At 37.6% G+C, this 13,628-nt stretch overlaps 1 protein-coding gene across 1 annotated transcript in view; it reads left to right on the plus strand.

The window, feature by feature from the left end:
- Window positions 1–667: 667 nt before the first annotated feature.
- capn12 (calpain 12) overlaps window positions 668–13,628 on the plus strand; it is a 50,711-nt gene continuing 37,750 nt past the window's right edge. Inside the window, exons 1-3 of the mRNA XM_049483780.1 lie at window positions 668–981; window positions 3,574–3,643; window positions 7,723–7,841. Of these exons, the coding sequence (XP_049339737.1) occupies window positions 784–981; window positions 3,574–3,643; window positions 7,723–7,841 (387 nt within the window). The 5' untranslated portion in view covers window positions 668–783. The remainder of the gene's footprint in view (window positions 982–3,573; window positions 3,644–7,722; window positions 7,842–13,628) is intronic.

A 13,628-nucleotide genomic window follows, 5' to 3' on the forward strand; every position in this document is an offset into this window, starting at 1 on the left:
AGAATATATCTATAGAATCACTGTTGTAAATATATTATAAATATATTATAAATATTTTTATAATTGCAAGAAAACATCCCAAATGTAAATTGTAAAAAAAAATATATATCTATATATCTATCTATATATATCTATATATATATATATATATATATATATATATATATATATATATATATATATATATATATATATATATATATATTGCTGCTAAAAACTATTATAATGCAATATACCTGGAGAAACAGAAGTAAAATGGGGAAATATCTGCTCCAGACAAGCTAAGCAAGAATACCAGAGACTTCACTTTAATATAAATAAATAAAAATAAATAAATAATCAAACTGATAAATAATCAGTGATGCTATTTCTGCTACATCCAGCCTTGTGAAGTTACCAGGATATTACAGATTATTATCTGTATTAAATGCAGTTTATAATTGCAAGAAAATGTTCCTAAAGTGAATTGTTAAAAACTCATTTTCTGTCACACCCACCAAACAGCTCCCAAGCCCCACCCCCAGCTCACAAACCACACCTCCAGCTCCCAAGCCACACCCTCAGCTCCAAAGCTCCACCCCTCAGCTACCATGCCCCACCCCCCAGCCCTAAAGGCAGAAGGGGGTGTGTCTCCAGTGGGCGGGGGAACATGAAAGTAACTTTTCTGCAACTTTCTGCAACTTTTACTCCTCCAGAACTTTCAGAACTTCCAGAACTTCTAGTTCTCCTGGTGTTCCTCAGAACTCTCTCAGCTGAAGGTCCAGCAGAACCTGGTTCTACAGAATGTCTGATAACATCCCGGCTCCAGGTTCTCCAGGGAACCCCATGAAGTTTAAGGACCAGGACTACACCTCCCTCAGAGCAGAGAGCCTGAAGACCAAGAAACTGTTCCTGGATCTGACCTTCAGCGCTGAGCAGAGCTCTATCGGTATGCCGGCTGATCCAGACCCTAAACTGGCCATCAAATGGCTGAGACCCAAGGTAGGATGGGTGGATGAATGAGTGAATGGATAAAAAGTGTGAAAATTAAGTTAAACAGTGTTATTCTTCTCATTTAATGGTGTTTTTCTTTCTTTTTTATGATTGCAAATTTAATATTGAAGCCTATATTAAAGCCATACAGGAACACTAAGTAGCACATTTATCTTTGAGGACAGATTTGCACACTCTTGGTATTTTAATCTCAGTGTCTTTTTAGAAAGAAAAATCTGTTTAAGTGGGGTAAATTAATTTTTATATAAGTTTTTTAAAGCATTTAGCGTGTAATTTTTAGGAAACTAACAAAAAAAATTTAGTTGTTATTTAGTCTAATAAAATAAAAAAATACCGTTCTTGTAGCACAAGTAAATACACTTTATATTTGTAAGAAAATATGCCAAAACTCAAATTTTCTGTCATACCTGCTGCCAGAAAAACACTGAATGAGGGATATATTATAATATATACAGCTCTAGAAAAAATAAAGAGATCCCTTCATTTTCTGAATCAGTTTCTCTGATTTTTCTATTTATAGGTTTATGTTTGAGTAAAATGAACATTGTTGTTTTATTCTATAAACTACAGACAACATTTCTCCCAAATTCCAAATAAAAATATTTTCATCATTTAGAGCATTTATTTACAGAAAATGAGAAATGACTGAAATAACAAAAAAAAAAGATGCAGAGATTTCAGACCTCAAATAATGCAAAGAAAACAACAAGTTCATATTCATAAAGTTTTAAGAGTTCAGAAATAATCAATATTTGGTGGAATAACCCTGGTTGGTTTTTAATCACAGTTTTTTTCATGCATCTTGGCATCATGTTCTCCTCCTCCACCAGTCTTACACACTGCTTTTGGATAACTTTATGCTGCTTTACTCCTGGTGCAAAAATTCAAGCAGTTCAGTTTGGTGGTTTGATGGCTTGTGATCATCCATCTTCCTCTTGATTATATTTTTTTCCAGAGCTGTATATGTATAATGCATAAAGAGCCCAATAAAACCTTTGGCTAACAAAGAAATCCTTCTCTGTAGCCCTGATCCTGCAGACCAGACCTCTCCAGCTTCCTCTGGTGTTTCTGGTCTGTTAAGTAGAGTAAAGTAGTAAAATTCAGGAAGGAAGTGATTAGGGTTTACACACTGCGGAGGTTCCTGCAACTCGGGGGAGATACCCTGACTTTAGAACTCAATATATATACTAACAGTCTGGACACGCCTTAAATTTTGTGTTTTTTTTTTTTTATTAAATTAAAATGTTCTGTATTGTAGATTAATACTAAACTCATCCAAACTATGAAGGAAAACATAAGGAATTATTTAGTAAACAAAAAAAAGTGTTAAACAAACCAGAATATGTTTTATATTTTACATTCTTCAATCTTCTTTTCAGTCAGCTTTATGAGGTAGGGTCACCTGGAATTCAGGCTTTCAGTTAACAGCTGTGCTGAACTCATCAAGAGTTAATGACTTGAATTTCTTCTCTCTTAATGTGTTTGAGAGCATCAGTTAAAGTAAAGTAGTGAAGAAACTTTGAATGTATGCTCAAGTGCAGTCGTAAAAAAAAGATGATAGATAAAAAACACTACGATGGAACTGGCACTAATTAGGATAACGATAAGTGCTTTAGAAACTGCAGTTAACAGCTCCCCAGGTAAGGTCACCTAAATGCTTCTTCACAGAGTATTTGGGTTTGTTTAACACTTTTAATTTACCACATGATTCCTTTTTTTGTCCTATTCCAAAAATGTTATAATATAATATTTTCACATTTTCTATTTTTGCACTGTTTATAGCCCCTATACACACAGTTCACCATCAGTGTGAAGTCATTCCCCTAGGCCACCTTCTCTTATATGTGTTTACTATAATATATGTACGTTATATAATATAGATTCTCTCCTACTGTCATCATGAAAGGATCCATCTTTTGGATCTTAATGGAATAAACAAACAGTGAGCCTGATTGTGACGCTTTATTAAAACAACAGCAATACTTTAACTAATTAAACTACTATTATTATTCACTAAGCATATTACTAGAGAGAGAGAGAGAGAGAGAGAGAGCAGACATGCATGCGAGAAAGAGAAAGAGAGAGAGAGAGAGAGTATGAGCGCCTAACCCTGCGTTCACACTGGAAAACGATAAGCGTCCATTCATTTCCTATTGCAGGGCGCGATTTCAGCACAGGGGCGGGTGCAGCACTCCTGTGAACACTAGTTCCTCCTATAGACGTACCGTGTATTATGTGTGCGTTTACGTGAATCGAACCGTGACCCCCGTACCGTGACAGTTCTTAAAGAATACATGTATCGTTACACCCCTATAACATAATGTTTTCATATTTTATAGAGGCATCCTTTATATTTTTGTACTGTTTAAAGCCCCGATACACACAATTTGCCATCAGTGTGTAGTCATTCCCCCCAGGACACCTTCTACTTTTATGTGTTAATAAATATCACATGGGATTTTTTTTTAAATCTAACTTTAAAGCATTTTTTTTTTAGTTTAGAAGAGTAATGCACTGCAGTATTGAAGCTTCTGTATTTTAGATTTACTGTAATTCTCTATTTTTCCTTTTGTTTTTCAGGAAATTAGCAAGAACGCGGTGTTTGTGGAGGGCACCACGGGCACCACGGATATCTGCCAGGGTCAGCTGGGTGAGTCCTCTCTCTTCCAAGCAAAACTAATGGGATAATGTCTTCACACACACACATACACACTCTTACACACACACACACACACACACACACTCACACTCAAACAAATCAGAAGAAGAATGGCCTGTGGGCAGGAGCACAATCACAGAGACATCTGTCTTGGAAGAAATCCCATATCATCTTCTTCTTATCATGCAGAATTACCCCCCCCCCCCCTTCTCTCCCTCTTTCTGTCTCTCTCTCTCTCTCTCTCTCTCTCTGTTCTAATTTCCCTCTCTCGCCCTCTCGGCCTGATCCTGGTTATAATGTTTAATACCCCACCCCTGCTGAGAGCTGTGGAGCAGAGCCGCCTCGGGGCGAACACATCACAACCAGAGGAGACAGAGAGAGAGAGAGAGAGAGAGAGAGGGGGGGGGGAGAAAATAAAGAAAAGAGGAGAAGAGTGAAGGGGGGATTAATCTGCATACGCCCCCTCATAAACCCCCCCACCCCCCCAACACCTCAACAATAATAATTATTTTACACAGCCCAGTCTGATTTATTCTTCTCCCCCTCCTCCCTCTCTCTCTCTCTCTCTCTCTTTCTCTCTCTCTCTCTCTCTCTCTCTTCCTACAGTCTTCTCTACATTTTTCTCTCTTATGACGACTTGTCTTCCCAATCTTACTATTCCCCTCTTTCTTTCTTTTTTTTCTCTCCATCGTTATTATTCTCTCTTTCGTTCTTTCGTTTAGATTTATTATGGTTTTATTATGGCTCTTCCTCATCGTCTCTCTCCTTCTTTACATTTATCTCTCTCTCTCTCTCTTTCATTGTCGTTCTCTCACTCTTGACTAATTTTCTTTTTTGCCCACAAAACTATTGTCTCTCTCTTTCAGCTCTTCTTTATTGTCTTAAAAACGTAGAAAAAAATAGTCATAACTCTTCCTTATTGTCTTCTTCTCTTAGCATCTCTCTCTCTCTCTCTCTCTCTCTCTCTCTCTCTCTCTCTCTCTCAATTCAATTCATTTTGGCTTTATTAGCACTTTTTGAAAACAATGTTGCCAAAACACACAAATGTCAAAAAAATGAACATATAGTAAGTATCAAAAATAATATTATCGCTCTTTTAGCTCTGACTTTTTCTCCTTAATTGTCTTATTATACCTCTTCCTCATTGTCTTCCTCTCTTAGCATTTATCTCTCTCACTTTCTCTTCTCCTGCCCTCCCTCTCTCTCTCTCTCTCTCTCTCTCCATGTTTTAAAATTCTCTCCTTCTTTCAGTCTCTCTTTTTCTGTTTCTCTTTTCTTCTCTCTCCCTTGTCCAATTTTCTTCTTTTCCCAAATCTTCTTTACATCTCTCTCCCTCTCTCTCTCTCTCTCTCTCTCTCTCTCTCTCTCTCACACACACACACACACACACACACTATTTATCACTCTTTCCCTCTTTACCTGTTAATCAGTCTTATAATATCTTGTCCTTTTGGTCTCTCCATTCTCTCTCTTTTTTCATTGCTTGTCCATCTCTCTTTCTCTTGTTATTTAGTTTATTTTCAATAAACAATAATTATGACTCATTTTAATTGTTTCTATCTTTTCCACACTCTCTCTTTCCTCAATCCATTTTTCTCAACAACTTTCTGTCTGACGATGACATCTCTATATCGTTTCTCTCTTTCCCTCCCTCTCTCTTTTCCTACAGTTTTCTCTCCATCTTTTTCTTCTATAGTGACTCCTCTTTATTAATCTCTCTTTCGTTGTTTTTATTATGGCTCTTCCTTGTCGTTTTTTTAACTGTCTACCTTTATCATTATATATACAGAAACTTCAGTTTCTCTGATTTTGTTATTTATAGGTTTATGTTTGAGTAAAATGAACATTGTTGTTTTATTCTATAAACTACAGACAACATTTCTCCCAAATTCCAAATAAAAATATTCTCATTTAGAGCATTTATTTACAGAAAATGAGAAATGTCTGAAATAACAAAAAAGATGCAGAGCTTTCAGACCTCAAATAATGCAAAGAAACAAAAAGTTCATATTCATAAAGTGTTTTAAGTGTTCAGAAATAATCAATATTTAACCCTGGTTGGTTTTTATTCACAGTTTTCATGCATCTTGGCATCATGTTCTCCTCCACCAGTCTTTCACACTGCTTTTGGATAAATTTATGCTGCTTTACTCCTGGTGCAAAACTTGGTTTGATGGCTTGTGATCATCTATCTTCCTCTTGATTATATTCCAGAGGTTTTTAATTTGGTAAAATCAAAGAAACTCATCATTTTTTAAGTGCTCTCGTTAAGATTGGTACTTTTGGACCCATAGTAAAACAGTCTACAATATTCTATAAGGTCCCAGAGCTGCTGTATTATATTGTGTGTGTGTTTATGTGTGTGGTGTCTGTATATGGATTAATGAGTTATTTATGATACTTTAGGGGTAAAGGCTGGTTTGTGTGGGATGAGTGAGTTACAGTCTGGGTTTGTATAGAGGGAGTACAGACTGTGCGGTTCTTAACATGTTCACTACAGCTGTTTACTAACCACATCACCCCACAGCCGACGCACAGCTGTTAACTGTTATACAGGAATGTGTGTGAATCTCTCTGAAGCTGTGTATTCTTCACTGAGATCATTTATTTTTGTTTTTTCAGATTCATTCTTGTCCAAATGTTTGTCTTGGTCGCATTTCTTGTTCATGACAGTATGAGTTGTGTGTGAAGATTTACTGCAGACAGGACCAGTTATAATTGTCTAGTATCTTAAACAATACAACAGTACAACAATACAATAGCATAATAATCAAGGCATGGTCAGAAGTACTAACTTAACTTACAGCTCATTCAGTATACTACTAAACTACTAATACAACTGCAAATACAACACCATAAAACAATAAAATACTCTTGATGTCACGTGTCATCCCCAAGAAAATCATCCTCATCAACTGAAAACCAAAAATAACATTAAATAAAATCAACCAATGGAAAACCAATCAGAAGCACTAGAATAAATCACAAAATAATCAAAGACAAGATAAACAATACCAAAAAAAACATGTTAATAAGTATGTGAATATTATTAGATAAATTTGCACGTGTTCATGACTTAGGTTTAGGTAAAAGTGTACATGTATGTGTATTTATAAATTACATATATACTACTTTATTACTTTATTTTAGTAATTCAGTAGAAAATGTGAAACTCATATATTATATAGATATATTAAACACAGAGTGATCTATTTTAAGCCTTTATTTATTTTATTCTTGTTGATTTTGGCTTGCAGCCAATAAAAACCCAAAAATCAGTGTCTCAGAAAACTAAAATATTATATAATACCAGTTGGTACTTTTGGTGTGCAGTGTGGGCAGTGTGCCAAGTCCTGCTGGAAAATGAAATCCTCATCTCCATAAAACCATCACTGATTGGTGGAAACTTCACACTAGACCTCGAGCAGTTTGGACTGTGTGTCTCTCCACTCTTCCTCCAGACTCTGCTCCCTTAATTTACTTTAAATGAAATGTAAAATTTACTGATGATCAGTGATGGTTTGGAGAGACATGTCTGTCATCTGCTGGTGTTGATCCACTGTGTTTTATTATCAAGTCTAAAGTCAGTGCAGTTTTGTTTTCCCACAAAATCTTACAGCACTTCATATCTTACAGCTTCCCTCTGCTGAAAACAACTTTTATGGAGATGTGGATTTCATTTTCCAGCAGGACTTGGCACACTGCCCACACTGCCAAAAGTACCAATTTGTCTTATATAAAATTTTAGTTTTCTGAGACACTGATTTTTGGGTTTTCATCAATAAAAGAAATAAACGCTTAAAATAGATCACTCTGTGTTTAATACATCTATATAATATATGAGTTTCACATTTTCAACTGAATTACTGAATCACTTTTCAATGATATTCAAATTTTTTTGAGCTAGAATTTAAATGTTTATTTATTTTCTTTCTGTTTCTCTATTTTTCTTTATTTTTAAAAATACAATAATATTCAAAAAAGTATGGAATTACAAGGATCTGCCAAAAGTCATGGGACACCAGTATGTAAAGTGATCATGAAGTGTGTGTGTGTGTGTGTGTGTGTAGGTAACTGCTGGCTGCTGGCCGCCCTGTCCTGCCTCACCATGCACCCCACGCTGTTTGAGAAGGTGGTCCCAGCAGGACAGACCCTGGACTCCCCCTATGCTGGAATCTTCAGATTCAGGGTAAAGTGGATTTAATCCAGATTAATGTTTAAGTTTTAAGTGATTTATTCAGTTTGTAGATGCAACAAAATCAGTCAATCACCCTTTGTTTTCACTTGAGAATACACTGAGGGTAACCCTCATTATCAATGCAGCTGTGCATGATGTGTGCCAGTTTCATCATTCTAACGATTTTGATGGCCTTTTTCTTTGCGACTGCACTTGAGGATACTTTCAAAGTTCCTAAAATTCTTCTTTCCTGATTGACTCATAATAATATTCTCGTAATATGAATTAGAACATTAATCAAATAGAGCTATTCACTGTACATCAACTCTATGGAGAGGAATTAGTGCCAAATAAAAAAAAAACACTACTGTGGAAAAATGGAAATGCAATCCACAGCATGCATTGCTTTTCCACAATGTAGAACATGTGGAACATGTGCCAAAAGGAAATGCCAAACCACTATTACATTACATTTCATTACACTTGATCTCTTTATTGGAAACGTTGGAAGCTTATAATGATGATATATTAGAGTTTGATGTTGGGTGCCAAAAAATATTTGATGATGAGACTGCATTGGTCTGACGTTGGGTGCCAACCAATATTTTGCATTGAGATACGTTGGGATGACGTTGGATGTCAAACAATGTTTCATGTCGGGCCTTCGTTGGCCTGATGTTGGATGTCAACCTGACATTGGCCTGATGGCCTGATGGGTTGATAGATCTATCCTGGATATAAGATGAGATTGAGATGGTTGGGTATGAAGGAGGTTCTACAGGTTCTGTTTGGATATATGTTGGCTCAACATTGGCTCAACGTCATTGTTTATGTTGGCATGACGTTGGCAAATCAAGTTTGTCCAACGTCATTTTGGCCTGATGTTGGGTGTAAACCAATGTTTGACGTTGAGACTACATTGTCCTGATGTTGGATGTCAACCAATGTTTGACGTTAGGCCTATGTTGGTCTGATGTTGGGTGTCAACCAATGTTTGACGTTGGGCCTTCGTTGGCCTGACGTTGGATGTCAACCCATGTTTGACATTGGGCCTACGTTGGCCTGACATTGGGTGACGTTGGGCCTTTGCTGGCCTGATGTTGTGTATCAACCAGTGTTTGACATTGGAAATGTTGGCCTTTGTTGGCCTGATGTTGGGTGTCAACCAATGTTTGACGTTGGGCCTTCGTTGGTCTGACGTTGGGTGCCAACCAGTGTTTGACGTTGAGATTACGTTGGCCTGACGTTGGATGTCAACCTATGTTTGACGTTGATAGATCTAGCCTGGATATAAGATGAGATTGCGATGGTTTGGTATGGAGGAGGTTCTACAGGTTCTGTATGAATCCTGCAGCACATTTACTCACAGATGTTGCTACAGCTGGAACTGTAGGTCCTGAAGCTTGTAATTGATCTTTCAATAAAGAGATCAAGTGCAGTGAAATGTAAAGCAGCATTGACTGTGCATTTCATTTTGGCACATATTCTGTATGATAGCAAGTAAAAGTAATGCATTCTGTGGATTGTACTTACATTTTTCCATCACAGTGTTTGCTTTGCGATTGGGCACTAATTCCTCTCCATACAACTCTACCTCTTCACTACTTTACTTTAACTGATGCTCTCAAACACATTAAGAGACAAGAAATTCAAGTAATTAACTCCTGATGAGTTCAGCACAGCTGTTAACTGAAAGCCTGAATTCCAGGTGACGGGATTCTTTCACCACATCCAGGTGGTGAAGCTTGTGGAGCTGGAGATGTGCTGCAGTTATTGTTGGTGGCGTTTGTTTGTGTGAGTTTGGTGAGGGCAGGATCGAGCATCTCCTGATGAGTGAATTCTGGAATTCCTGGCTCACAACATCCTGTCATCCCATCATCTCAATTACAGTGACATACAGTAAATACAGAATCTCCCAGCCCTGTCAACACGTCCCTCACACACGTCACACTCTTCACCCTCCAGGTGACGAGAAGCTTTCTAGAGTGATGGAGGATGGAGTGATGGAGGACGGAGTGATGAGATAGAGGGAGCACATTCAGTTGCACTGGATGTTTTTTAAGGGTTTTCTTTAAATTATAAGTTTCTCAGTCAGCTTTATGAGGTAGAATCACCTGGAATTCAGGCTTTCAGTTAACAGCTGTGCTGAACTCAAGAGTTAATTACTTGAATTTGAGAATTTTGAATTTGAGAGCATCAGTTAAAGTAAAGTAGTGAAGAGGTAGAGTTACAGGTATACAGTGAATAATAGTGAATATTTGTGTAATGCTCTAATCCAGATTATGAGAAGCAACAACTACTCAACTAAATAAAGATAAGTAAAAAAAAGAGATGCAGAAAAGACCATCAAAAACATTATAATGATGAAACTGGCACTCATCAGGACCGCCCCAGGAAAGGAAGAGCAAGAGGTCCTTCTGTTGCACAGGATAAGATCAGTTACCAGCCTCAGAAACAAACACAATATATATATATATATATATATATATATATATATATATATATATATATATATATATATATATATATATATTTTTTTTTTTTTTTTTTTTTTTTTTTTTTTTACCAAATTGAAAACCTCTGGAATAAAGTCAAGAGGAAGATGGATGATCACAAGCCATCAAACCACCAAACTGAACTGCTTGAATTTTTGCACCAGGAGTAAAGCAGCATAAAGTTATCCAAAAGCAGTGTGTAAGACTGTTGGAGGAGAACATGATGCCAAGATGCATGAAAACTGGGATTAAAAACCACCAGGATTATTCCACCAAATATTGATTTCTGAGCTCTTAAAACTTTATGAATATGAACTTGTTTTCTTTGCATTATTTGAGGTTTGAAAGCTCTGCATCTTTTTTTTTCTGCAAATAATTAGTAGTTTATAGAACAAAACAACAATTTTCATTTTATTCAAACATTTATTATACCTATGAATAGCAAAATTAGAGAAACTAATTATGTCTTATATAAAAATAAGACCACATTTTATTAGTAATCCAGTAATCATGCAGCTGTATGATTATCCTGACATTTCTGATGTTGATTATCAGAGGTTATATAATGATGCTGAATTGAAAATTGCTGTGTGTTAGTTATGTTAGCCTCAGGCACTGCGTTTCCATTCAGTTAGTAAACACTCTGAGACATGTGTCTTCAGTTAGAGTTTAGAGCAGATCTGCTCGGGTTCTGCCCTCCCCTCGAGCTCCATATGAACGTACTTTCTCTAAAGTACTAAAGAGTACCATTAAAACAGCTGGAAGCCTCCAGGATCTGTTCCTGCTTATAACGTTCTGTTTCTTTCTGAATGTTTCTGTTTCTGCAACAATAAGATTGAGATGTTTTTAATTATTAAACAGATATGATGGTGCATTGTAAAAGAGTGTCTGAGGCCTCAGATTAGATCCATTGTTGGGTTTTCTGTGAGAAATTAGTGAGCAAAACCTTAAGAATTTGATTGTTTAAATGGAAGGAATCTTCGATTTAATATATTGGAGTTTATAGGGGATTAACTGTTGAAACGATTAAAAGGAGGCTATAATTTAGACTCTGTTGGAGCCTCCCCAGATAGCAAATATATGTTGGTTTAACGTTGGCTCAACCTCATTATTTATGTTGCGAGGACATTGGCCAATCATGTTGGTCCAACGTCATTATGGCCAGTGGGCCTACGTTGGCCTGGTGTTGGGTGCCAACCAATGTTTGATATTGAGACTACATTGGCCTGATATTGGTTGTAAACCAATGTTTGACGTTAGGCTTATGTTGGCCTAATGTTGGGTGCCAACCAATGTTTGACGTTGAGACTACGTTGGCCTGATGTTGGGTGTCAATCAATGCTTGAAGTTTGGCCTATGTTGGGTGCCAACCAGTGTGTGACATTGAGACTACATTGGCCTGATGTTGGATGTTGACCAATGTTTGACATTGGGCCTTCATTGGCCTGACATTGGCCTGATGTTGGTTGTCAACCAATGTTTGACTTTGGGCCTTTTTTAGCCTGATGTTGGCCTGATGTTGGGTATCAACCAATGTTTGATGTTAGGTCTATGTTGGCCTGATGTTGGGTGCCAACCAATGTTTGATATTGAGACTACATTGGCCTGATATTGGTTGTCAGCCACTGTTTGACGTTGGGTCTTTGTTAGCCTGATGTTGGATGTCAACCAATGTTTGACGTTAGGCTTATGTTGGCCTGATGTTGGCCTGATGTTGGGTGCCAACCAATGTTTGACGTTGAGACTACGTTGGCCTGATGTTGGGTGCCAACCAATGTTTGATGTTGAGACTACGTTGGTCTGACGTTGGATGTCAACCAATGTTTTATGTTGGGCCTTTTTTGGCCTGATGTTGGCCTGATGTTGCGTGTGAACCAATGTTGGCATTGGGCCTTCGTTGGCCTGACATTGGGTGTCAACCTATGTTTGACGTTGGGCCTTTTTTGGCCTGATATTGGGTGCTATCCATCTATTTGATGTTGAGACTATGCTGGCCTGACGTCGGCCTGACATTGGGTGTCAACCAAAGTTTGACAGATGTTTGGTTTAATAGATGTATACTGGATATAAGATGAGATTGAGACGATTGCATATGGAGGTCTACACTAGTCAAGTACACCAATGAGAGTGTCTCTTGCTTTTCATTCCCCTTAAGAGTCACGTGAGCTCTGACTTTTGTCGGACTGCTATTTTAACGGTGCAGCTACCTGGACGTGTCCAAGGAACGCTTCTCAGCAGAGGAAACTGAGCTGCTGGTTGACGCTGTGAAGAAGGAGCTCCAGCAGCTCATTTACGGGAACAGCAATGTTATTTTATTGTTATTTATGTGCACATGGGGCTTCTGCGTTGCCAAGATAGCGATGAACGTCTGACAGTTGACGTCTGTCTAGGTTGTATTCAGTCAGTGGAGCTCCTGTGTTTTCTGTTGCCAAGATAGCGATAGCAATATGCCAGAAATGTACTTGAACACACCTCATTTCCAGACCACCACGCCCATCAGTGTAGATATATATTCAGAAGCTGCTATTTAAACGATGCAAGTGAAAATAGACTGTTGGTGCCTGAATGACTGTATAAAGCTCTTATCTCCTGCATGCCTGTTGCGCTGGTGGAGAAATGTTAAGACATGTTTGCAGAAATAATTAAGGAGCCGTTATCGATCCCAGAGGAGGTTTATTGGTAGCTTGTGTAAACTCAGATGAGTGCAGATGAAGAGTGCAGTAACTCTTAAGGAACAGATCAAAGCATAGCTGAGATAGTGATGAGCTATTGTGCTGTCGTCTCGTCTCGTCTCTGTGAGTTATGGTGGGTTTATGGTGATGTGTTTTAGTAAGTGGGTTTTTTAAAGAGAGAGAGAGAGAGAGAGAGAGAGAGAGAGAAGAGAGAGAGAAAGAGAGAAAACGAGTAAACAGAGGATGTAGTCTGTTATTTAGGGGCCATGTTTGAAGTGTCCGGACATGCAAACACTGCCCGAGGGTGTAAAACACACACACACACACACACACACCTTTATGCACCGTCAGCCACATTCATACCCTGCTTCCAACAGGTCAACACAGGCCTGGCATTCCTGTGCTGTGGTTACGATGGTTAATGAACAGGCCAGTATTTTTTCTGGATAATATTGCATAAATGCATACATTTTGAGGATTTATATGCAAACTTTACTTTAAAAAAAGGTAAAAAGGTTTTATGTTTGATAAGAAATGTTAGTGACAATCCTAATTACTGTATAATTATAATGGAAAATATGTATAAAAAGCCAAATGCTATTTGCACCTGGGTATATTTAGCATTCTGTGCT

Source organism: Astyanax mexicanus, chromosome 9 (assembly GCF_023375975.1).
Source record: "Astyanax mexicanus isolate ESR-SI-001 chromosome 9, AstMex3_surface, whole genome shotgun sequence".
In the NCBI taxonomy this organism is placed as follows: domain Eukaryota; kingdom Metazoa; phylum Chordata; class Actinopteri; order Characiformes; family Acestrorhamphidae; genus Astyanax; species Astyanax mexicanus.